Source organism: Budorcas taxicolor, chromosome 2 (genome assembly GCF_023091745.1).
Source record: "Budorcas taxicolor isolate Tak-1 chromosome 2, Takin1.1, whole genome shotgun sequence".
NCBI classification, from domain to species: Eukaryota; Metazoa; Chordata; class Mammalia; order Artiodactyla; family Bovidae; genus Budorcas; species Budorcas taxicolor.
This window is the reverse complement of record NC_068911.1, coordinates 7,025,243-7,049,725: the sequence shown is the minus strand read 5'-3', so window position 1 is coordinate 7,049,725 and position 24,483 is coordinate 7,025,243. Positions and strand designations below refer to the sequence as shown.

General features: G+C 59.6%; 2 protein-coding genes across 13 annotated transcripts; one reads left to right on the top strand and one right to left on the bottom strand.

The window, feature by feature from the left end:
* Positions 1 to 44: 44 nt before the first annotated feature.
* On the top strand, positions 45 to 14,828 carry GIGYF1 (GRB10 interacting GYF protein 1). 12 transcript variants are annotated; one of them, XM_052654528.1, is made up of 30 exons: positions 45 to 79; positions 3,344 to 3,477; positions 4,363 to 4,606; positions 4,689 to 4,718; positions 5,701 to 5,852; positions 5,933 to 5,994; positions 6,108 to 6,218; positions 6,313 to 6,442; positions 6,521 to 6,616; positions 6,756 to 6,867; positions 6,961 to 7,069; positions 7,367 to 7,407; positions 7,607 to 7,777; positions 7,894 to 8,147; positions 8,275 to 8,383; positions 8,825 to 8,962; positions 9,179 to 9,276; positions 9,492 to 9,663; positions 9,770 to 9,936; positions 10,069 to 10,154; positions 10,238 to 10,354; positions 10,496 to 10,596; positions 10,725 to 10,807; positions 10,893 to 11,039; positions 11,109 to 11,336; positions 11,555 to 11,739; positions 11,816 to 11,976; positions 12,063 to 12,226; positions 12,312 to 12,441; positions 12,531 to 14,828. In XM_052654528.1, the coding sequence occupies exons 7-30, from the start codon at positions 6,184 to 6,186 to the stop codon at positions 12,581 to 12,583; spliced, it is 3,087 nt and encodes a 1,028-aa protein (XP_052510488.1). In that variant the 5' UTR covers positions 45 to 79; positions 3,344 to 3,477; positions 4,363 to 4,606; positions 4,689 to 4,718; positions 5,701 to 5,852; positions 5,933 to 5,994; positions 6,108 to 6,183; the 3' UTR covers positions 12,584 to 14,828. The 12 variants fall into 12 exon arrangements, with proteins under 12 accessions (XP_052510488.1, XP_052510480.1, XP_052510435.1 ...); XM_052654520.1 differs by having other exon boundaries at positions 10,054 to 10,154; XM_052654475.1 differs by adding an exon at positions 3,816 to 3,919 and having other exon boundaries at positions 4,363 to 4,427; positions 4,536 to 4,606; positions 9,770 to 10,154; positions 10,235 to 10,354; positions 12,312 to 14,828.
* A 327-nt stretch (positions 14,829 to 15,155) lies between these two features.
* On the bottom strand, positions 15,156 to 20,377 carry GNB2 (G protein subunit beta 2). Its single transcript, XM_052661296.1, has 10 exons — positions 20,232 to 20,377; positions 17,769 to 17,914; positions 17,516 to 17,554; positions 17,294 to 17,400; positions 16,929 to 16,992; positions 16,684 to 16,846; positions 16,538 to 16,604; positions 16,014 to 16,215; positions 15,707 to 15,923; positions 15,156 to 15,624 (listed from the first exon to the last, which is right to left on the bottom strand). Exons 2-10 carry the CDS (start codon positions 17,823 to 17,825, stop codon positions 15,518 to 15,520), a joined length of 1,023 nt encoding a protein of 340 aa, XP_052517256.1. The 5' UTR covers positions 17,826 to 17,914; positions 20,232 to 20,377; the 3' UTR covers positions 15,156 to 15,517.
* Between the last annotated feature and the right edge of the window lie 4,106 nt (positions 20,378 to 24,483).

Sequence of the window (24,483 nt, the reverse complement as noted above, 5' to 3'; positions counted from 1 at the left end):
CCCCGCCGCCGCCGCCCCCCGGCCCGCCGCGCGTCGCCAACGCCCCGGGACCGGAGCCTCGCGCCGCCCGCCCGCCGCGGTAAGCGCCCGGCGGCCCCGCGGACCCCCGCCCGCGGCCGGGCCTGCGCCAGGCCCGCCCCCGACGCCGAGGCGGCCGCGCCGAGCCTGCGAGAGCCAGAGCGGGAGCGCGGGCCGCCGGCGCGGACCCTCCCCCGTCTCCTCCCGAGGCCGCCGCCCCCGCCGTCCGGTGCGCCCGCCTCCCGAGCCTCCCCGCCGGCCCCTCCTCCCCGCGCGGCCCGGGCCCCCGCGCCGCCCCAAGGGAGGCCGGCTCCCTCCCGGGGGCGGCCGCAGGCGCCCCCGCACCTGGCGCCCCCTCCCTGAAGGGCACGCCGTCCTCCCGGGCCGGCCCGCCTCCTTCCCACCCCCGCGCTCCTAACGGTCGCCCTCCGGCCCCTCGGAACCCCGGTCTGGCCCCCGACGTCCCTCCGCCTGCATCCTCCGCCCGGGGGCCCGGGACCCTCATGCCCGGCGCTCCCCGGAGATTTCTCCCAACGTGCCTCCGGGTTCTTCTCTGCATGAGCTGGGCCCGGCGGGTCTTAAAGTGCAAGTGATCCGTGACTTTGGCTAACGTGGAAGCCTCTTCTCTTAACCACAGTACCTCGGCTGGGTCTGCGCCTACATTTCAGCGAGCGACATTAGTGCTTGGTCACTGGGGTCTCCTTCCTCCCGCTTGCCCGGCCGAGTGAAACACCTTAGTCTGTTCTGTGGCCGGGCTGGGCCCTTCCCAGCCCATCTCTCCTGATGCAGCTGCTTCCCAGTCACGGCCCCGCACACTTTGACTGTGTTTTATTTTTTCAAGTTAACTTTAAAGAGACCCTCCCCTCGCAGGCCATACGCAGTCACTACTAGAATTCCCAGTAAGAATCCAGGTCTGGTCCATCGCAGCGCCGGGCCTGGCCCGGGGAGATAGACGCTCAGCCAGTAATTGTTAGCCCAGCTCTTTCCTCCATTCACCCCAGTCTCACTCCCCTCTTGCTTCTCATCTCTGCTTTTCCAATAATCAGCCTTCACAGTCTCTTTGCTGCCCCTGGGAGCTGACACTCAGTTGCAGTTTAGCCTCCTGGCTTTGCCCCTGAAACACCTTGGGTACTAACAAACAGACTGGTCCCCTTAGCTTCTCACGGTGTGGGAGTTTGCTCTCTGGTCCTTCATCTGTACTGTTTTCTGTGCTCTCCCAAGCCACCCACCCTCACGCCAGCCTCAGTCTTAGTTCCTAGATGGCAGGTCCAGCGTGTCACCAGGCAGGGCTGAAAGAGATCTGGGCTTTGAGTTGCTGCCGTGGCAGGGACCGGGGACCTCGAGGGTCCCGTATGGTGGTGACACTCAAGTGAGTTCTGTTCTTTGACTCCTGGCCTGGGTTTCTCAGCCAGTGGATGTGTCAGTATTGTGTGTGATTTGATGGATGAAAGGACTCTGGTTTGTGCTGGTTTCTACATCTGTGATTGGAGTTTGGGATTTAAAAAAAAGCCCCACTTCCGAGCAGAGGAGGTGAGAAGAGGTGGCTCTGGGAATGATTTTTTAAATGCTAATGAGAAAAATGGTTGAAAACTCAGTGTATGCTTGTGAGTTTGGGGTGGTTCCCGCCGAGAGTGTGCCCTTTCTCCAGGCTCGGGTAGGGTGTCAGAGACATCGGGGTCTCCTGTCAGGGTGGCTACAGCATCCCTTCCTTGTTTTCCCTGGCTGGAGCCCAAGCCTCAGCAAGTGGGCAGAAGGGATCAAATGAGGTGAAGTGTGAAAGTGCTTTGAAAACTGTTAACTACTAGACTCCTCAGGGCATTGTCCTGACAGCTCAGAGGGCAGAGCTGGGTTAACATACCTGCTGGGAGGAGCACAGGCTTGCACCTCTTAAGCCTCAGAGTTCCCTTCTACCATGCGTGGAGAATCTTTCTTTCCACCCTGAGAAAGGGCGGAGTCACCTCCAACAAGCTTGGGGCTGGGCACTTGCTCAAATGTTGGGGAATTTGGGATTCTGCTTCTGTTAATGGTGGTGCCTTCCTGTGCCAAGGCGCATTGCTCTGGATTGGGGCTAATTTTAGGGGTGATGGAATGAGGAAATAATGTTCTTAACTTAGTGTGTGCTGGGACCGCCTAGTCTCTGGATCTTTTCCTTCTCCTGTGATCTCCAAACGCTGAAGAACAGGCTCCCCTCCTGTTCCTCAAGCCTGTTGTGAACACCAGGATCAGTGTCCTCGCCCCTGGACTCCGGTAGGGGGCAGCCTTTTAATGACAATAATTCAGGTACCCCAGGGAGGGAGGGTATAGTGAGGGTTGAGGAGAAGGGGTGGGGGGGTTGTGGATTGATGAGGCGCACAGATCCTGAGAAGTCGGGGCTAAGCAGGACACCCTTAGATCAGATAACCAGACAGGGAGGCTGTCTCCAGTCCCCTGCCTGCTGCCTCCTGCTCTTTGCTTCACTGGAAAGGGATCCAAATGCTGGGCTTTGAATTTGAAAGTTCGTGATAGAGTTAGGACAATTTTGTTTAATCTGTTCTTTTCTGGAGGATTTCCCTCCTGGCAGGATTTCAGACTTCTCTCATGGGACAGTGTAATTAGGGGATGATTCCCTCACTCTTCAGAGAGGGGAATGAACTGGAGTAAATTTGGTTTCCTTGTCTTCCGTTCTTCCCCCTAAACAGACAGTGGGTGTGGTTATCCTCTGCCCGAGGTGTACAGATGGGTTTCTTAATTCTGCCACTGTTGTTAATCTGTGTGTGTGTGCGTGCGTGCGTGTGTGTGTGTCGCTCAGTCGTGTCTACTCTGCAGACGCCAGGCTCCTCTCTCCATGGGATTCTCCAGGCAAGAATACTGGATGGGTTGCCATTCCTTTTCCCAGGGGATCTTCCTGACCCAGGGATTGAACCTGGGTCTCCCGAATTGCAGGCGGATTCTTTACTGTCTGAGCCACCAGGGAAGCCTCTGGGTATTGATAATCTGGGTCCAGATGATTCCTTGTTGTGGGGGGAATCCTGTGCATCGTAGGATGTTTAGTAGTGTTGCTGACTGACCTCTGCTCGTGAGATGCTGGCCGCATTTCCCAGTCATGCCTACCAGAAATGTCCCTCAAGATGTGCCCTGGGGAGCAGCGTTGCCCCCAGTTGAGAAGCCGTGGAAAGGGTGCGCGCCTGCTTGGCACTAGAAGCCACGGGGCGCTTGTGTGCTGCTCGCGGTCAGAAGGGGGGCCCGAGAGCCACCGGCTCCTGAGACCCAGACGTCCCCTGGCTGGGCCCGCCCAGCCACTTGACTTTCCTCACCCTCCGCTCCCTGCTTCCTCTCACCTCTGCAGTTTCCCTGCTTCTCAGCCCGGAGCCAGCCGCTTCCCCTCAGTTTGCTCCTTAAAACCACGACAGAAGGTGACGTCCCGAAGAGGAAGGCACCTGGCGGCCAGCCGCCTTCGCCACTCCCTGGACGGGTGGGCGGGTGAGTCGTCGCCTTTCTGTCCCCCGCTCCACCGCGGGCTCTTCGGCCTGTCTGTCTGGGAGATGGGGCTCTTCTGGGGTGGCCTGGAAGAGGCTCAGAACAGCCTCTCCTGAGTTTGTTAGGAAGTGGGCTGTTTTCTTGGAGTGGAGAAGATAGGTATGGGAGAGCTATCCCCAGATGTCTTCTTTTTCCCTTAGACCTTTTTTAAATGGTGGTCAGATGTAACATACACCATTTTAGTCATTTTTAAGGATACAGTTTTGCAGCATTAAATATATTCATGTTGTTGTGCAGCCATCCCCCTCATCCCTGGAACTTTTTCCTCTGCCCCATTTCAGCTGAAACTGTCCCTACTAAAAAACAACTCCCACTCCTTGCCTCCCAGCCCTGGCACCACTGTTCTCCTCTGTCCCTCTGAATTTGACTCACCTTGGAATCTCAGGTGAGAGGAATTACCCAGTATTTGTTCATTTGTGACTGCCATGTTTTACTTAGCTAATGTTTTCAAGATTCATCCATTGGCTGAATTCCATAAGCCTAGTAGCATCCACAGACTTAACCGGCCTCCACCATTCTGGGAGGCTGAGTCGAATTGAGTGACGGGAAGAACTTTGCAACAGGCTTGTCTTCTGACGGCCGTGTTCGCCGGGGCGTGCTCCATCTCCGGAAAGGGCCAGCTGAGGCTGAGCAGAGGAGATGCCCGGGCTGGGGGAGGTCAGCCCTGCTCTGGGCGGTGTCTAGCGCTGCATCTCAACCTAGGCTGCTGGGATTCTGGGGTGGGTCCTGTGTCTGGGGTGGAGTTTGCTTTGTCTTCTGGCCTGCAGCTGTGATCGAGAGCCGCTTCCCATGACCCCTCTGGTGGAAACCCTTCTTCCCCCTTCCCAGAGCGGTGGAGTCTCGGAGTTGATGGGAACTGTGGAGGCGCTCCGGTTCAGCCCCCGCCCCAGCCAGTGAGGGAGGCCCTTGTACACGACTCCCTGAGACCCTGCCTGCCTGCCCCGTGCTCAGAAACACCAGTGATGAGCCACCTCCTGACAGCCTCTTCTGCTGTTCCTTAGAGGGACGGGCCACTGTCGCTGCCCCCACGCTTCTGTTAGCCCAGTGACTCTGACCTTATTTCCGCTTTATGGTGAGGGAGCCTTCTTCGTAGCTTACAGTAGCGCCGTTCCCTTCTTGGCTCTTTGTACTTATCAGGCTCTTTCTGATCCCAGGGAAAGGACCTCGGTGTTGATCCTTGTTTGGTGAGTGAGTCCTGGGCATGCTGGCCAGACTTGCCTGCATGCAGCCTTTGGTGTGCCCCCCACCTCTGGCTTGGGAATACCCCCCTGCTCCCCTTATACCAGGTTTCTCCCCCAACTGAGTCTCAGAATTCGGAGCCAAGCACCCAGACCTGAGTCTTTTCAGGGGAGAGGTAATTTTGTTCCCACATAAATTTCTTTCTTTTTTTTTTTTTGAATATCTGTTTAGTTATTTATTTGGCTGCACCAGGTGTTAGTTGGCAGCATGTGGGATCTAGTTCCTTGCCTAGGGATCGAACTCTGGGCCCCTTGCATTGGGAGTGCATTGTCTTAGCCACTGGACCACCAAGGAAGTAACCCCCAGATAAATTTCTAATTCTCTTAACCAGTCTTTTCTCTCTCTAGAACATTTGTGATTCCAGTGGGTTTTTTGCTGGTTTGTGTGTGTTTTGTCTTTGTCCTAAACATCATGTGTGAGCTTCCCGGGTGGCTCAGATGGTTAAAAAAAAAAAGTCCACCTGCAATGTAGGAGACCCAGTTTGTATCCCTAGGTCAGATCCCCTGGAGAAGGGAATGGCAACCCACTCTGGTATTCTTGCCTGGAATCCCGGACAGAATCCCATGGACAGAGGGGCCTGGTGGTCTACAGTCCACGGGGTCGCAAAGAGTCAGCCACGACTGAGCAGCTGACACGAACATCATGTGTACCCAGCCCCCTTTATTGAATGCTGCGGCCCTTGGCGTCCTCTACTGCACCTCCAGCTCCTCCGTCAGGCTCTGCTGAGTCAACTCACTGCCTGGGAGGCCTGCTGAGCAGAGGGCAGAGATGAGGAGAAGCCAGGGCTGTTGCCCCCTGTGCTCCCTAACCAGCAGTTTCCAGGCACCTGTGGGCCTTCCTATTATGTGAGACGGAGGAGGGCTGGAGGCAGGGAGGTCTGTCTGACCGTTCATTTAATCCACTTTCTTCTTTTTGCCCCTCGTTAAGGATCTTTCCCAGATGTGAAGGTCCCTCCCTGGGTACTGCTCTGCTCAGACCAACATTTGGTTGCCCAGGGATCCTGGTTCACTCCAGCACAGGCTCTTGCCTGGAGAGGGCCCGGCCCCTGCCCTACCCGCTTCCCCGGGCAAGGCTGCCAGGTGAGTCTGGGCCAGGGGGAGGGCATCCCCCCGTGGAAGCTGGCAGGGGCTCTAGCTGCCTGTCTCTTCCCCACCCCCAGGCCTTCCCCACAGCGTGACTCTTTGGGTAACTCATGGTGTGAGTGGCACGTGGCTGGCTTAGGTGAGTCTTTAGTGAGCCCGTTACTGTGTCCACCTAGGTGGCAGCCTAGTACTCACCCTCTCAGGCTCTGGGTGTGCCATCCCCAATGCCTAGCATCCCCCGCGCCTCCACAGGTGTTTGGAGAGTGAACGCCAGGTACCCGCTTCCCTGCTTCTCCCCACGGACCTCTGGGACACGCCCAACTCCACAATGGCAGCGGAGACCCTCAACTTTGGGCCTGAGTGGTGAGTCAGGTGTGCTTAGAGGGGCATGGAGAAGCCCGGGAAGAACAGGGCTGCTCAGATTCCCATCTCTCCCCTTTGCATGTCCCTCCTCCAGGCTGAGGGCTCTTTCCAGTGGTGGCAGTGTGGCCTCCCCACCCCCGTCCCCTGCCATGCCCAAGTACAAGCTGGCCGACTATCGCTACGGGCGCGAGGAGATGCTGGCCCTCTATGTCAAGGAGAGCAAGGTAGGCGCAGGCGGGGGTGCGGGGCCCTGGCTGGTGGAGCGGGCCCAGGAGCACGCGTACCTCCCGCCCGACCCACAGGTCCCTGACGAGCTGCAGGACAAGGAGTTTGCTGCCTTGCTGCAGGAGGAGCCGCTGCAGCCCCTCGCGCTGGAGCCGCTGACGGAGGAGGAGCAGGTGGGCCCGGCCCGGGCAGCCGCCGGCGGGGGCGGCAGGGCTGGGGTTGGAGGGGGAGCCGTGGAGGCTGGGTGGTTCTGGACGGGGCGGGGTGCTCGGGTGCCTGGGTCCTCACTCCCACCCCTGGCTCCCTCCTCAGAGAAACTTCTCCCTGTCAGTGAACAGTGTGGCCGTGCTGAGGCTGATGGGGAAAGGGGCTGGGCCCCCTCTAGGTGGCGCCTCCCGTGGCAGGGGCAGCACACGGAGCCGAGGTAGAGGGGGTGATGGCATGCTCTGGGGCAGGCGTTCTGGAGGACTTGGGGAGGTGATCTGGCAGGTTTCCCACGCACCCCTCACTCCTCCAGGCCGTGGCCGCGGTGACAGTTGCTTTTACCAAAGAAGCATTGAAGAAGGTGATGGGGCCTTTGGCCGAAACCCCCGGGAGATCCAGCGTAGCCAGAGTTGGGATGACAGGTGCAGGCTGGGACGGGGTGGCAGAGAGGGCCCCATGGAGGGAGGCTTGGGTCTTTGTCATTAGAGGACTCTGGGAGACCTGCCAGATTAGCCTTGGTCAGAGAGCTCTGTCCACACCCTCTGACCCCTGTGGCCCTGCCCTGTCCTTCCGAGTCTCTGGGCTTGCCCTTGGGGTCTCTTCCAAGCCCTGTCCCCCTCCCATCCCCCGCTTCCCTCGGGGCAGAATGGACAAGGTGAGCTGAGATCCTGCAGATAGGGAGGGACTGGTCCTCTGACCCACACCTTTCCCTCTCACAGAGGCGAGAGGCGGTTTGAGAAATCGGCCAGAAGGGATGGAGGTATGGAGAGGGGCCAGGGTGGTGGCTGGGCCCTGCAGGTTATTGAGAGGGGGCGGGGGGCTGCTTCCTGGGGGAGGTGGTGGGGGCGGAAGGGCCCAGAGCTGGGCTCTTCTTTCCCCGCGAGGCATCTGATAAGCGTCTTACAGGAACCGTGGCCGAGGTCCACTGACTGTGTCTCCCCTCCTGTCCTGCCCCCAAGCACGCTCCGGGTTTGATGAGGGAGGGGCTGGCCCGAGGAAGGAGCATGCCCGCTCAGATAGCGAAAACTGGCGTTCTCTCCGAGAGGAGCAAGAGGAAGAAGAGGAAGGCAGCTGGAGACTCGGGGCAGGACCCCGGCGAGACGGTGACCGCTGGCGCTCCGCCAGCCCTGGTGAGATGGGGGTCAGGTGGGCACTGAGGGGACGGGGGGTCCTGGTGAGCAGCAGAAGGGTGGAGACTCCAGCTTGACTGGGTACTGACTCTTCTTCCCCTACTTTTCCTGCCCAGATGGTGGCCCCCGCTCTGCTGGCTGGCGGGAACATGGGGACCGGCGTCGCAAGTTTGAATTTGATTTGCGAGGGGATCGAGGAGGGTGTGGTGAAGAGGAGGGGCGGGGTGGGGGGGCCAGTTCTCACCTCCGGAGGTGCCGGGGGCCTGACGGCTTTGATGATGACAAGGATGGGCTCCCGGAGTGGTGCCTGGACGATGAGGACGAAGAAATGGGCACCTTCGATGCCTCCGGGGCCTTCCTGCCTCTCAAGGTATCTGCAAGGAGGCGAGGGGAGATTGTGTTAGAGGTTGGTGGGCTCCTGCCTGCCCCAAGGGGGCCGTTTCACGGCACTCTGTTCTCTGCCACTCATCTCCCCATCGTATCCCCCACCCGTGCAGAAGGGCCCGAAGGAGCCTATTCCTGAGGAGCAGGAGCTCGACTTCCAGGGCCTGGAGGAAGAGGAGGAAGAACCTTCCGAAGGGCTGGACGAGGAGGGGCCGGAGGCGGGTAAGCCTGTGGGTTGGACGCCTGCGGCCTCAAGCTGAGTCTGCGGAGAAAGGCTGGTGCGGATGGGGCCTGTGGAGGAGCCTGGAAACAGCAGGCTTCTGTCCAAAAGGCCAAGTGTCAGATGAAAATCAAAGCAGAATCAAAACTACCTTTGAAAATCCCTCGAGGAATCTGTCGAACACAGTGTCAAGTCAGTGGTAGTGCGTCCAGAGCCCTGGACGGTGGTGCGGATGTGCGGCCTTACTATAGGAGCAGAGAGGGAAGTGTGCAGACTAGGCTCTGTGGTGTCAGTTCACCAAACCTTAGTCGTGTTGACCAGAGTCGTGTGGGTGGACTCGCTACCCAGAGGCTCTTCTGGCCACAATAATACAATCTGTGCTTAACCACTTTTCAGGCCTTCCGGCTTGGTTTTGAGTTCTGGTGATTACCCTTGGTTTTCAGGTGGGAAGGAACTGACCCCACTGCCTCCTCAGGAGGAGAAGTCCAGCTCCCCATCCCCACTGCCCACCTTGGGCCCACTCTGGGGAGCTAATGGGGAAGGCGATGACCCGGTGGAGAAAGACCTGCCTGCAGCTGAAGGTAGCCCGAGGGCAGAGCCCCCTCTCCCTGGAGCCTGGAGCTTGTGGGGAAAGGGCTCCGCATCCCTGTGGGACGGAGGCTGCAGGGGAGTTGGTCGGGAGGTGGGAGAGATGCAGAGTTAGCAGCCACCTTCCTGGAGGAAGAGTGGTCGATGGGCACTGTCTTGCCCCCTTCTCTGACTGCCCTGTCGCACTTTCCCTTCTTTGCTCTTTCTAGGAGATGACATGAGGGGAATGCAGCTAAGTCCTGGGGCGGGCTCACCCCCCGGCCCACCAGACCTGGAAGATGATGAAGGCTTGAAGCACCTGCAGCAGGTGTGGGGCGGGGGGTGGGGGTGGGCTGCAAAGACTCTAGGAACCCTCCCGTGCAGGGGAGAGAGCCTTGGTTCTGTCCTCGATCAGGTTCCCACCTTCTCCCCATCTTGCTCTCCATGTTCAGACCTCATCTCCTGACCCCCCCCTCAGCCCCAGCCCCCTCTGTGTTGATGGAAGTGGCCAGTTGAGACTTCCCTCTTCCCCTGGGCTCCCAGGAGGCGGAGAAGCTCGTGGCCTCCCTGCAGGACAGCTCCCTGGAGGAGGAGCAGTTCACGGCCGCCATCCAGGCCCAGGGCCTGCGCCACTCTGCAGCCGCCACTGCCCTCCCCCTCAGCCACGGTGCAGCCCGGAAGTGGTTCTACAAGGACCCGCAGGGCGAGATCCAAGGTGCACAGGGTTGGGGGTGCAGGTGGGGCTCGGAGACTGCACCATCCTCGTCGAGGGCTTCTCTGGCCCACCTCTGTGACCGCCCTGTGCCCTTCCCTTGGCCTAGGCCCCTTCACGACCCAGGAGATGGCGGAGTGGTTCCAGGCGGGCTACTTCTCCATGGCTCTGCTGGTGAAGCGGGGCTGTGATGAGGGCTTCCAGCCTCTGGGTGAGGTGATCAAGATGTGGGGTCGCGTACCCTTCGCCCCCGGGCCCTCACCTCCCCCGCTGCTGGTGAGTGTACCCGCTTTGGCGTGGAACAGGGAAGGGAGGCAGGAGCCCGGCAGAGGGAAGCGGTGGGTGCAGAGCCAGACGGGGGCAAAGCCACGGGGACGCTGTGGCCTCACTCAGGGGAACATGGACCAGGAGCGGCTGAAGAAGCAACAGGAGCTGGCAGCAGCCGCCTTGTACCAGCAGCTGCAGCACCAGCAGTTTCTTCAGCTGGCCGGCAGGTACGGGGGGCCTAACGGGGCTGGTCAGCAGGGCCCATGCTGGCGTGGGCAGGCCCACCTCTCACCTGCTCGCCCCTCAGCAGCCGCCAGCTCCCGCAGTGCATGCTCCGGGAAAAGGCAGCTCTGGGAGACCTGCCGCCACCGCAGCAGCAGCAGCTCACCGCGTTCCTGCAGCAGCTCCAAGCTCTCAAACCCCCCAGGTGTGTGGGCCGCCGTCCTCGCTGTGTGCCCGTGGCCAAGCGTGTGTGGCGTGTCTGTACGTGATGGCCCTCGGGTGGTGTGGGTAGAGGCGCAGACAGGAGGTGGCTTCAGGGCGCTGAGTTTCGGTGCTTTCTCCTCAGGGGCGGGGACCAGAACTTGCTCCCGACGATGAACCGGTCCTTGTCGGTGCCAGACTCGGGTCCCCTCTGGGACATACATACCTCAGCCTCACCACAGTCAGGTGTGTGGCCCACAGCTGCTCTCCTGGCCTGTCCTAGGTCTGGGAGTCCCCTACACCCCCGACGGCCTCCAGTGGGTTGGGGGGCCGGGGGCTGGAGCTCCCCTCTGCAGCTGCCTTTGCCCCCGCAGGTGGTGAGGCCAGTCTTTGGGACATACCAATTAACTCTTCGACTCAGGGTCCAATTCTAGAACAACTCCAGCTGCAACACAAAGTGAGTGGGCCTCGGGCTGGCGTTCTTGGGTGTCAGGGGCCAGGCCACAGCTGGGACGGCCTGGCGTCTGATCTCGACTCTCCAGTTCCAGGAGCGCAGAGAAGTGGAGCTCAGGGCGAAGCGGGAGGAGGAGGAGCGCAAGCGCCGGGAGGAGAAGCGCCGCCAGCAGCAGCAGCAGCACGAGGAGCAGAAGCGGCGGCAGGAGGAAGAGGAGCTGTTCCGGCGCAAGCAGGTGGGGCCCGGCCTACGCAGGCTCGGGGTGAGGGTCAGGGGGCGGCCCTCACAGCGCTTCTCTCTCTAGGTGCGGCAGCAGGAGCTGCTGCTGAAGCTTCTGCAGCAGCAGCAGGCGGTAGCCACTGTCCCCGTGCCTCCTGCGCCCAGTTCCCCGCCCCCGCTGTGGGCCGGCCTGGCCAAGCAGGGCCTGTCCATGAAGACGCTGCTGGAGCTGCAGCTGGAGGGCGAGCGTCACCTGCACAAGCAGCCCCCGCCTCGGGAGCCATCGCGGGCTCAGGCCCCCAACCACCGCGTGGTGAGCAGGCTTGCGGGCACCTTCTGCTCAGCTCCCAGGGTGACCGGGGGGCGGAGGGGGGGGCGGGGCGCACTGGTCCCTGTTGGACTCCGGAGGCGCTCTCTGCTGTGAGGCCCTCACCTCATCCTTCCTTTGCCACCTGAACGCACCTCCCCGCTCAGCACCCCTGAGCATGTGCTCTCCTGTGTGGGTCACCCTTGCCTTCCTGCCATCTGCAGCAGGTCGGGGGCCTGGGCTCCGCCCCCCTGAACCAGTGGGTATCTGAGGCCGGGCCACTGTGGGGCGGGCCCGACAAGAGTGGGGGCAGCAGCGGCCTGGGACTCTGGGAAGACACCCTCAAGAGCAGCGGGAGCCTGGCCCGGAGCCTGGGCCTGAAGAACAGCCGCAGCAGCCCCTCTCTCAGGTGGGTGCCGGGCCATGGGAGGATGGGGAGCGGGCCTCCTGAGGGGACACCTCCTCACTCACCCCATCCTGCACAGTGACTCGTACAGCCACTTGTCTGGTCGGCCTGTGCGCAAAAAGACAGAGGAGGAAGAGAAGCTGCTGAAGCTGCTGCAGGGCATCCCCCGGCCCCAGGATGGCTTCACCCAGTGGTGTGAGCAGATGCTGCACACGCTGAGCACCACGGGCAGCCTGGACGGTATAGGCGTCACACCTACCCCAGGAGGCTGGGCCAGGGGTTCCAGACGCCATCCCGTGGGTCCTGACCCCCATCCTGCCCCGCAGTGCCCATGGCTGTAGCGATCCTCAAGGAGGTGGAATCCCCCTATGACGTCCACGACTATATCCGTTCCTGCCTGGGGGACACGCTGGAAGCCAAAGAATTTGCCAAACAATTCCTGGAGCGGAGGGCCAAGCAGAAGGCCAGCCAGCAGCGGCAGCAGCAGCAGGTGCGGTTTCACAGAGCCCTGGCTGGAGGGGGTGAGGGCGCCCAGAGTCCCCTGACCCCTCTCTTTCCTCTCTGTTGCCTTGCAGGAGGCTTGGCTGAGCAGCGGCTCCCTGCAGACAGCCTTTCAGACCAACCACAGCACCAAGCTCGGCCCCGGGGAGGGCAGCAAGGCCAAGAGGCGGGCGCTGATGCTGCACTCGGACCCCAGCATCTTGGGTGAGTGTGGAGCGGGGAGGTGGCTCCTTCCTCAGAATCGGGCAGGAGCCTGGGTGGGCGAGTTCAAACCCAGCTTCCCCTGGCTTCAGGGTACTCCTTGCACGGACCTTCTGGTGAGATCGAGAGCGTGGATGACTACTGACCAGCCCGTCCCACCAGCGCCCAGGGCTGTAGGCCAGGGGCAGCAGCAGCGGCTTGGACCCCTGGGTCCCCAGCCTGCAGGCTCCCCACAGGGAGCATAGGAGGAAGCAGGGGCAGGGTCCCCAGCACTTGTTACAAACCACACGATGCACCTTAACTCACCCACCACGAGGCACTTTACAGATTGAGGGGGGAAGGGTTTTGTTTTTGTTTTTTTTGGTTTTAGTTTTAAACGACATTGAAGGAAACATAGGAGAGACAAAAAAAATGGTTAAAAAGTAGACTCTAAGCACTCCTCTTCCCTTTGTCGGATAGGGGGAGTGATAATGGAAGATCCACAGAGGTTTTTGGTTTTGTTTTTGTTTTTTTTAAGAAAAAAGAAAAACAACAAAAAAAAATGGTTAGGAGACTGAAAGTAAAAACACACTGTTATTTGGGGCAGTGGGGACATGGGCCCCACGGACCTGTCCTGCTTGGCCCCCGAGGCTGCACTTACCCTCCCCGCCCCACAAGGTGGGCCACTGGGGTAACTGGAAGCTGGGGCGCCAGCAGTTTGCACAGCGAGGCCCCCTCAAGCCCCGCCAGCCGGACCCGCTGTGAACGGCCCCCTTGTGCTGTGACTGTGGCAGAGGTGTCTGGGGCCGGGGGGCCTGGCCCGAGTAGCCCCTTGGCTTTGCTGCTTCGGGGAAAGTTGCACAAATGCACGAGGCGCCTCAGCGCCCCAGGCAGCCACCCTGCGCCGGCTGACGGAGTGAATGGGAGAGGGCCTGCAGTGCCAACCTCATCTGGCTGTCATCAGGCCGGCAGAACTTCCACTCTGGCCCTGGTGAGGGGCTTCCCCCGCCGCTGCCATTCGGGGGGCTGGCCTGGGTATGAAGCTGAAAGGCCCAGCTCCCTGCCTTGCCACATGAATGTATTCTCTGGGCCACGAGCCCCTGCTGCGCCCCCTGCCTCAACCCTGAGCAAGGCTGGGGCAGAGCAGTTTCTCCAGGAGCTGGAGAGAGGCACCACTTAACGACTGTTGTTTCTCCTGTGAAGGGGGCAGAGGAGGGGCCAAGGAGGCCACAAGAGTGGGCCACTGGGGGCTTCGGGCTGCAGCAAGGGGCTGTTAGGAGGGAGCCCCCTACCTGCAGCTGCCTGTGTGGGATGTGGACCACCCAGCTCTGCCCTGACCCCTCTGTTGACCAAATGGGAGAGGAGCGAGTGGTCTCTCCCCTCCCTGCTCCCCTGATGTTTTTAAATGTTGGGTAAGGGTGGGGTGTCAAGAATGGGAGTGTCTGTCTCTCCTGGGTTGGGGTAGGCTGCCCTTCACCAACTTCTTATTCCCAATTACCTACCTAGGTTTGTCTCCATTCGTGGTTTTTCTTTATCTTTTGAGTTTCTCATCTAACTTCTCCCATGGACCTCATTGCTCAGAGCGCAGTATTAGGGCAAGACTCTGCCACTGCCTCCCCTCCATGAATGTATTTATCCTTCCTGTCCTGGGGAAATGGGGAGTGGCCCCTGTTTTCTTTCTCCGTCTATCCCCAGAGAGACGACCTTTTTTTTTCTTTTTTTTTTTTTTTGCACCAAAGTGGCAACTGGGTCAGTGTTGGGGGATAAAGCTGGCCTCGGGGGTGGAGGGGCCCCCTCCACCTGCTTCTCCCTGGTTTCAACAGTGTTAGCGTCCGTGAAAAGACAATATTGTATTCTCTCTAAAGCAATAAGGGGGTGATGGGCCAGGGGGAAACGTCTTGCTGCTGCTGGCCCCCCAGCTCCCCCTCTCCTCAAGCCAGTGTTTGGCGGCATTAGAGGTGGGGGGGGGTACTGTCGTGACTGAATGTAACTGCCCCCGCCCCTGCCGCAGCCAATGCAGGGGAGGGGGGGTGACACTCTTCCCCATCTCTTCCTTTCCCTACCGCCCCCCCAGCTAAAGAGACTTTGAATTTAGGGGGCCCTTGAGCCTGGAGAGGCCTTAACCCTGTGAGGAAGTGTAGGGGGAGCCCTCTCCCACCCCCATCCCCTTCTGAGAGTGGTCAATGTTTACAAGCCCCTGAGCCCCCCCAGCCCAGGGACTCAGCCCCTTGCTATCCTTCCCCAGCCCGTCTTCTGGGCCCCAGCTGCTCTCCCACCCTTCCTGGGGTTGGGGTGGATGCAGGGGTCATTCTGTATCCCATCGTCTGCCTTGTACCCACAATCTCCCCCACCCCATGTGACCCCTTCTCTTCCACCTGCCTCTGTAAATACTCCCCCCCAATAAAACTTGGTGTGTGTTCTCCCCGTCTGCCTCTTGAGTTTTTTTCTCGGGGGAAGGGGACGCTGGGAATGACAGACACAACTCAAAGAGCTGGGAACTGAGCCATGGGTGGGGGGCAGCAGACCAGAAACGGGAGGGCTGTGCCTGTGGGATGCCCGTGACCTTTGACCCAGAGGAGGTGGTCCCGCCTGTGATCTGGCATCCAACTGAGGGAGTGAGGGAGCGCGTTATCCTGACCACTACTTGGGGGGGGTCCCCCCACGCCCCAGGCACTCTGCCACTGGGAAGAGTCTACAGTGAGGAAGACAACAAGCAAGGGTAGAGACCAGGTACAGAGTTGGAATTGGTTCCTTTATGGAAAAACTGAAAATATAATAAAAATTAAAATAAAACCAGTTTTAAAAAAGCCAGCCCCTGGAGTTTCCACCTCCTGCCTCTGGCCCTCCAGCGGGATGAGGCCCCAACCCCAGGGCAGCAAAAGGATGAGGGCCTTCTGCCCCACTTTCCCCATTCTATCCCCATCTTAATCTCCACCGTGAGGGCCCTGGGAGGAACCAAACCTGGGTAGGGGAGCAGGGACCCAAGGCCCCGTGGCCCGGGGAGGGAGGCTCGGTGTGCACCCAGCCCCAGAGCTCCTGGCCTGTAGTGTGGGCACGGGCAGGGCCCCTCCTAGCCTGGGCCCAGTTGGGGTTGGGGCTGTTAGTTCCAGATCTTGAGGAAGGAGTCCCAGGAGCCTGTGGCCACAGCCATGCCATCGTCAGTGACCCCGAGACAGCTCACACGGTTGTCGTGGCCAGCGAGAACACCTGGGGCGGAAGGGGGCATCAGAACCCCTCCGGCCTGGTTCCCCTGTCCCTGCCTGCCCCCCTGCTCAGCTCCCGGTCTCACCTGCACGGTCACCCTTCATGGCATCCCAGATGTTGCAGTTGAAGTCGTCGTAGCCCGCAAGCAGCAGCCTGCCGCTGCGCGAGAAGGCAACAGAGGTGATGCCGCAGATGATGTTGTCGTGCGAATACATGAGGAGCTCCTGGTCAGCCCGCAAGTCAAAGAGGCGGCATGTGGCGTCATCAGAGCCCGTGGTGAAGGCGTAACCGTTGGGGAAGAACTGCAGGACATGCGACCGGAGTGGGGTGAGGCTGCAGGGAGGGCCAGGAGCCTGGCAGAGAGGGGCTGGCCCAGCTCACCCAGAACTTACAGCCACGGCGTTGATGTCGGACTCGTGGCCAATGAAGGTCTGTCGGCACATGGAGTCCCGCACGTCCCACAGCTTGATGGAGGCGTCGCAGGCGCCTGACACAAAGGTGCGGCCATCGGGGGCCAGGGACAGGGACATCACATCCCCGCTGTGTCCAGCAAAGCCCACCGTCTGCTGCCCGGTCTCAATGTCCCACAGGGCACTGGAGAGGTGACGGAAGGAAGGAAAGGGTCAGAGAGGGATGAGGGTAGATGCCCTCTGCCCTACCCCTCCACCGCGTGAGCCCAGGCCCGAGCCCGCCTCCACGCTGGGAGTGCTGGCAGCCAGTGCCTGCTCCTGCCCCACCCTCGTTCCTCCTTCCTGCCACCAGAACAAGAGGCTGAGGGGTTCGCAAGGTGGGCGATGCCGCTGCTGGAGCAGGGGGTGACTACCTGGCGCGTGAGCCCTGAGGCGGTGTTCCCCCCGCCCAGCCCTGGCAGGAAGTGTGGGTGAGCCCCGCCTGCCAGGCACTGGCAGGCCCTCACCAGGTGGTGTCCCCAGAGCTGGTGATGATTTGGTTGTCATCCAGGAAGCGGCAGCACGACAGGTACCCTGGGGGTAAGGGCTGGTCAGCGGGGGCTGTCAGGGCGGCCGGTGCAGCCCCTGCCCCTGCCATAGGGCCCAGGCTCACCGGTGTGGCCAGGCAGCTCCCGGCTGACCCTGACGTTGCCCTCACGGGTCTTGAGGCTGTAAATGGAGCAGATGTTGTCCAGTCCCCCGCAGGCCACGAAGTTCCCTGAGGGCGCGTAGGCACAGGTCATGACCCAGGAGGAGCGCAGCGGGATGGCGTGGACCTGGGGGCAAGGGGTAGTGCCCGGGGTGAGAGCCGGCTGGGCGCTGCAATGCTGCCCCAGCAGCCGCAGGCGCCGCCCCTACCTTGTTGGTGGTGTAGCTGTCCCAGATGATGAGCTTGCCGTCCTGGGAGGCGCTGACCAGCAGCCTGCGGGAGTGAGGCAGGAAAACCAGAAGGGTCAGGGTGGGAAGGCCCCTCTGGAGGCAAGACACCCTTCCCCGCTCCCATCTGGTGAGAGACAACTTCTGGTAGCAGCCCAGAGGTTCCCGCTCGGTTTGGTCCTGTTTCCCAGGCCCCTGGGGGCATCTGGAAGTCAGGTCTTCCCACACTGACTTGCCAACCAAGCATCCTGTTTGAGGCACCCACTGTGCAAGGAGGCCCCTGCCCACCCTGCCTCAGCCCAGGGTGAACACAATGGCTCACAGCACACAGCCTCGTCTTCACCCACCTTGAGTCTGTCCCCCAGTGCATGGCATAAATTTTGGCCAGGTGCCCACGGAGGGTCCTCCGTGTCCTCATCTGGATTCTCCCCACTGGGTCCAGCCCAGCTGTGATCTGGAGGTGGAGGCAGAATGGGCTCAGGAAGGTTCCGGCGGCAGAGCTGGCGGAGAAATATGCCTCCCACCCGAGCTCCTTCCCTAAAGCCAAGTCCAGCCCTGATTCCTCTCACCTGGGTCAGTGTTGAATCCCCACATGCTTTTCGGGCATCCTATAAGAGATGGTAGAGCCCGTCAAAGGGGCAGGGAAGAAGATGGGGAGGAGAAAGGAAAAAGAACCGAAGACATGGGAGTGGAAAGGATAAGACAGGAAGAGATTAGGCTACTGCCCCCCACCACGCACACCCCGCCTCCCCTGCCTCCCCTGGCCCGGTACACACACAAGCCACCGGGTCCTGCCCGCTCGGCCGCCCGCCAGGCCCTCACCCGGATCTGGTTCCGGAGCTGCTCGGCCTCCTGTCTCAGTTGCTCCAGCTCACTCATGGCGCCGGGCCCGTGGGGCGGGGTTGGGGGCGGCTGGGGGCCGCGGGACGGGGGCTGGGGGAGGCAGCTCCTCGCCGCTGGCCCGAGGCCTGGGGGATGCAGGGCTGACGTCAGGCCCAAGGCCGCCGGGGAAGCGGGGGTAAAGGCGGGGCCGAAGCGCGGCCCGGAAGAGGTAAGCACCGGTGGGAGGGGGAGGGGCGCCAGCAGTGGCCGCGGTTCCCCCGGGCACAGCCCGGGTCTCTGGCCCGGAGAGACGTAGCCGTGACCCGAGCAACAGCTGACTTCCCCAATCTTTCTCCCGCCCCCCGGAAACGGAGCGAGAAGTGCAAGAGGAAGCGCAGGGGAAACCCCTCCCTCGGACAGCAGCCCGGGCGGGACACCCGTGGCAGGAACTGGGGGGCTGGCGGAAGGGGGTTGCCGGGGAGAGTCCCTTCGAAAACAGACCCGGCGTCCGCCCCGGCTGCACAGGCACCGCCCTCCTAGCACCTAATTTTAAAAGGGGCGGTCCCTCGTTAAATTCACCCCCATACGCCGCACACCCTCCACACACACGCACCCCCAGCTTCGACTGGGGGTGGGGGAGCCCACAGGGGAAAGCTGGTCTGTTCGTGGGGTTGCCTAGGCAACCGTCACCCGGACTGAGAGCACCTCATTGGTGAAGTGCCCCCACCCTAGCCCGGTTGCCACGGCAACCGCATCCACGGCTGAGACCTGTAGGGTGGGTGACCCCACCTCCGGCCCCATCGCCCCCGCCCGACCCAGCCTCCTGCCCCTCCTCAAAGCCGGCCAAGGTGGCTGTTTACAGGATTTGGGAAAAGCCGATTGGGCACTAATAGGTTCGGGACGGCTCACCCCGGATTATCCCTGGGCCGGCTGCGCCCCATTAGCCGCCCGCCGCGGGTGGAGGCGAGGGTGGCGGGGAAGGCAGCCCCAAGCCGCTGCTCCCTCCAGCGCCGAGGCCGCCCGCCCCGGCGCGCCCACAGAAAGCCCGTGGGAGCCGCTCTCCAGTAATTATGTCTCCGAAGAGAGGTCCCGGGCCCAGAAGCGCGGAGCTGCTCTCTCCCAGGCGCCGGCGGGCGGGCTTAGCGGGCAGCCCCAGGCGGCCTAGCCCCTGCGCCCTCCGCTCCGGCAGAGCCCTGCCGCGGGCTCGGCGCCGGGGCCCCAGAGGCCTGGCTGGCTCCGCTCCAGGGCCCGGAGTCCTGCCCCCCAACTTTGGACACCTGTGTGATCTGCCCATGCACACCGCACTCTGCCGACCCAGGCGTCCCCCCGAACCGCCCCACCTCCCCGGTCCCACTTCCCCCAGGCCCTGGGCGTTCCTCTTCCCCACTGACATTTCCCCTTGGTCTGTTCAGATTTCTACGCCAGCGCCAGAGGACGCCCCTCCAAAGAAAGGAGGGGGGCAGATCTCCCCACCCTACTTCCCCAGCTCCGGACAAAGCCCCTTCCTTCCAGCTGCCGGCAGCCCAGGCCGGGCGGCAACGACAGACGCCCGGGGGCAGAAGGAAGCAGCAGGCCAGGAGGAAGCCGCTGGGGGCGGGGGCGACGCTCCCAGCCCTCAATCCCCATCACCTTCCAGGGCCCCCTCAGCGGCCTCGGACTCTGGGCATACAGCAGCCGGGGTCCCAAGAAGAAATGTGGGTGCCACCGCCTCCGCAGGTCTGGCGAGGCGAAGGGGAGGGGACAAGGGAGGGTCCCCGGATCTGGCAGCTGGAAGGCGCGGGCCGGTGCCGCGCTGCGAAGCGCAGTGGGCCTGGCCCTCCGGCCCCCACGACCTCCATTTTGCCCAAAAGATAGCTAAGTGTGTGTGTGTGTAGGGGGGCGCCTGGGAGCCAAGCGTGGGGTCAGGACTACTAAAGGGAATAGGGTGCCGAGGTCTCTGGTCCAGGGTAATGGGGCCAGAAAAGACGGGGCAGAATCCAAATCGCGGAGAGACGAAGGGAGGGACAGCCTCGCGGCCTTGCCTGCCTCTCTGAGGATTCTGGAGTTTTGCAAGCCGAACGCCGGACGGGGTGCGAAATGCGAGGACACGAGGGGTGCTACTTAGGGGCCGGCAGGAGGGTGGTAGTGGTGGGGTAGGGGGCGGGACGAGGCCTAGAGGAAGCCCCGAATTTAGACCCTCAACTTCTCAGGGAGCAAGAGGCAGGTGGGGCTAGGATGGGGTCTGGGGCCAGGCGAAACACCTCCCCCCGATGGTGCAGGGAGCGCGTGCGTTAATTGGGGCGAGGGTCCCCCTGTTCCCCTTCCGGGTTTGGAAGCGACGGGGCCAAAAGAAGGGAGGGGAGGTCTGGAGAGTTACGTCCGCTCCCAAGAGGCCAGACCGGGGAGACAGACGGAAGAGAGGTTCCCCCATGGGAATTTGGGGCTTGCGGGGGGGATGAGGACTCCTTTTATCAGCGGAGGTACCTGTGGCGGTGGGACTCTGCGAAGGGTCGCTAGAGGGGCGCGGGAGGTCCTGTCTTCCTCCGCGGCGGAGGCGGCAGCGGCGACGCGGATGGATTTCCTCAGTCACCCCAACTCAACCGTCCAGCGCTGCTCTCCCCAGAGCGGAGGGATCCCGCCCGCCAGTGACGCGGCCGTCGCCGCCGCGCCCAGGGCCCGGCTGGACGAGACCAACTGCTCGGTGGGGGTAGGCAGGAAGGGAAAATATCACTTAAGGGGCAAAGATTGACCCTGTCACATCAAAGATAGCTCTCCCCGCTATTTCCAAGCAAAACGGACCAAAATAAATGCTTTGCTTCCCGCAAAGACTCAAGACATCCCCCCTGGGGCTGGCAGAGGTGGTACCGGCAGAGGGGAGGGGGAAACCGCTGGTTGGTCACGTGACGCGCCCTCCCGGATTGGGCGGCTCCAGACTGGGAAGAGGACCTCGACACCCCAGATCTCCGCCTTGGAACGCCCCTGGCTGTGAGGCCACGCCCCTGCGCGGGGGCGGGGCTAGAGAGATTCCGACCGGCGCCGGGCAGTGGGTCTCAGAGGTGGTGGAGGAAAGGGCGGCCATTCCGAAGGTAACCGAGCAGGAAGGAGTAGGGGCCGGGTGAGCTCATGGGAGTTCAGGTGTGCTGTGAAAAAAGTCCTGCCCAGGCAATTTCCCCGCGTTGTCCAGTGGGCTGCATGACACTATAATAACAACTCGTATTTATTGATTTCCATGCTTATTTAATCTTCACGAGAATATTATGAAGTACTGGCACTGTTCCCATTTAAAATAGTGGAAACAGTTTCCTAGGGCTGCAGAGTTGAGACATGAACCAGGGCAGCTTAATCGACTTTATTGTGTGCGATTCTAGCCTCTTGATGAACCCTGCTCTGGACCATCCCTGCAAAAGGCTGAGAATGTAAGTGCCTCAGCTTCCAAATTTACAAAATGAGACTATTGATAGCTACCTCCTCGGCAGTCATCTTGGTTAGTTATGAGATCCCGACGGATTGGGAAAATGTTCTGGTAAGTTCAAGTCAATGAAGAGCTTTCATTGAGTCCTCATGCAGTTTAAAAGTATCAAAACAAACACTTTTCATGTAGCCTCTGTTAAAGGCATTACAGATAGTTTTCAAAGCACTCCTCTGTCCAAGGGATTCTCCAAGCAAGAGTACTAGAGTGGGTAGCCAGTCCCTTCTCCAGGGGATCTTCCCAACCCAGGGATGGAACTCGGTCTCCTGCATTGCACACAGATTCTTTACCATCTGAACCACGGGTGAAGGTGAAGTCGCTCAGTCGTGTCCGACTCTTTGCGACCCCGTGGACTGTAACCTACTAGGCTTCTCTGTCCATGGGATTCTCCACACAAGAATACTGGAGTGGATTGCCATTTCCTTCTCCAGGGGAATCTTCCCGACCCAGGGTCTCCCGCATTGGAGGCAGATGCTTTAACCTCTGAGCCACCAGGGAACCATGGGGAAAGCACGTTAGTTCCTCAACCAGAGATTAAACCTGGGCCCCAGCAGTGAAAGCACGGAGTCCTAACCCACTAGACCACCGGGAAATTCCCATCAAAGCACCAATTTTTAAAGAAAAAATTTTAAAAAGTCATTCTTCGCACAAATTCCGTTTATGTGCACTCACCAATTCAGTGATATATTAACAGATAATAGATGTCAATTACAATTTGGAAAGGACCTTATAATTTACTTCTTTTTCCTCTTAATCTACATATGGGCAAAGAGACTTCCCTAAAGTCATTTAGAAAACGAGCAGCCTCAGACTAGAACCCAATTTTATTTATCTCTGTAAGGCATCTGACACTGCTTCCTCTCACTTTGGTTTCTGTGCTAATATGCTTCCTTACTTTAACTCAGTCAGCAAATATTTATTGAGTCGCAGTGATGTCTTAGGCCCTGATGATACACCCTTGAGTTTGTGTGCCCTTCTCTGCCTGCAGGGAGATTAGTGTATACAGAAGAGACAACGACAGACAGCCACATGCATAGCTGTCAGTACTGGCAGCTTGGAAGTGCCGTTTACTAAGAGCAGAGCAGTTGGGAGGGGATATATTTGGGCAGGAAGATCAAGAGTTTTTGTTTTGTTTTTAACATTTATTTATGTTATTTGGCTGCGTCGTGTCTTGGTTGTGGCACGCAGGCTTCTCTCTAGTTATAGCACATGGGCTTAGTCGCCTGGTGGCATGTGGGATCTTGGTCCCCCAACCAGAGATCAAACCTGCGTCCCCTGCTTTGGAAGGCATATTCTTAACCACTGGATCAGCAGAGCAGTCCCAAGATCAAGAGTTTTAAGTTGGGGCGTGTTAGGCTTGAGGTGCCTAGGAGAGGTGCAAGGCAGAATGCTCAGCAGTGGCAGTCTAAGTAGGTCTGGGGCTCAGCAGGAATCTGGGTTGGAATAGAGCCTTGAGAATGAGTGGCATTTTAGAGCAGATGAAGTCATAAAGAGGTTCAGGGAAAAGACAAGATGGCCTCAGACCAAGCCCTGAGGAACTCCAACATTTAAAGGTCAGGCAGAGGAGAACAAGCTGCCAAAGGAGAAGCCAGCTAAGAAGAAAATCAGGAGAAGGTGGAATTCTGGAACACGAAAGAAAACAGTGTTCCAAAAAGGAATGGTACATGTTGTTGAATGCTGCTGAGGGGTGAGATAAGGCTGAACTGGGAAGCGGGCATAGGGTTGACCACTGTGGAGGCTGATGCTGGCTTTGTGTGGAGCTTTTGCACTGGATGCTCTGCTTGCAGCGGGCTGAGGGCAAGTGAGAAATGAGATCCTGGAGATGACCAAGGTGGCCAAAACTTTGAGAGTCTTGGCTGGGAGGGGGTGTAGGAAGCTGCAGCAGCAGTGGGAGAGTGTGGAATCAAGATATTTGTGTTTTGATGGGAACCACTAGAGCTTGTTTAGATAATAATGTGAAGGACAATGAGGAGAGAGAGGTGAAGCTACAGACAGATAGGGGATGACCAGTGGATGGCCAGTTTCTGTGAGAAGGCAGAAGCTCTGGAGCACATGTGGAAAATCTGGCCCCGACGTGGGACACTTCGTCCTCCCTCTGACTGTTCTTTCTCAGGCTTCTCCTCAGCCTTTGCCACCTTTCAGGATCTTCTATAAACACTGACTTTCTGGGATCCCAACTTTAGCCTCTTCTCACTCCAAGTTATTCACTCCAATCACTACTGGGACTTTCATTACCCACTGACTGCTCATCACTCTCAAATCTCTATCTTCTGGTGCAGATTGAACATCTCCACCTGGATGATTTTGGACAGTGGTGCACTGTTGGAGTCAGCTAGTGCCAGCTTGGACTAGCTCACAAGAGCCTACTGTCTCCCTCTCTTCCCAACTCCTTATTCAATAAGGTCATGTTGATAGTAGTAACATCATCATCATGGTGGGAATGTTTACACCATGGAAGTCAGCAAAAGCTTAAGATCGAGGTTCCCCTTCCCTGCAGAGTTGGTTGTTAAAACCATGACTACACTCCACTTGTTTATAGATGTCTCACACTCAACATATTCAAAACTAAAGTATTCTTCTTCCACCCCACCCCATCCTGCCCACCTCTACCCCTCCTCTGAGTCTCCCAGCCCATTTAACAGCACCACCATCCACCCAGGAGCTTCTCACTTCGTCATGCCCCATATCCAAAAGATAGTCAATTAGTTAGACAACAGTCCAAGCTGCTAGAATGAAGAGTCCTCAAAACTCAGTGCCTTAAGCAACAACCCCAAACTAGATCCTTCAGGATTCTGGGACGTCTTGGCCCTCCTCAACCTGTGGCTTCCACCTCTGTGTCCAGTGTGGCCCAGGCATTTCCCACTACTGTATCTGAATCTCGTCTCTCAGGAAGAGGGGTGTGGCATGGAAGCACAGGTTCTTTTCTGTTTAAGGACACCACAAACTTCTACTCAGAAGTTGGCCAGATGCAAGGAAGGCTGGGAAATGAAGTCTGTAGACATATACCCAGCTAAAACATCGCTTGTAAAGAAAGAAGGGAGATGGCGATTGACGTAAGGCTGGCAGTCAATGTCATCTGTAGATACATCTTATCAATGCTGCTGCTGCTGCTAAGTCGCTTCAGTCGTGTCCGACTCTGTGCGACCCCATAGACGGCAGCCCACCAGGCTCCCCTGTCCCTGGGATTCTCAAGGCAAGAACACTGGAGTGGGTTGCCATTTACTTCTCCAATGCATGAAAGTGAAAAGTGAAAGTGAAGTCACTCAG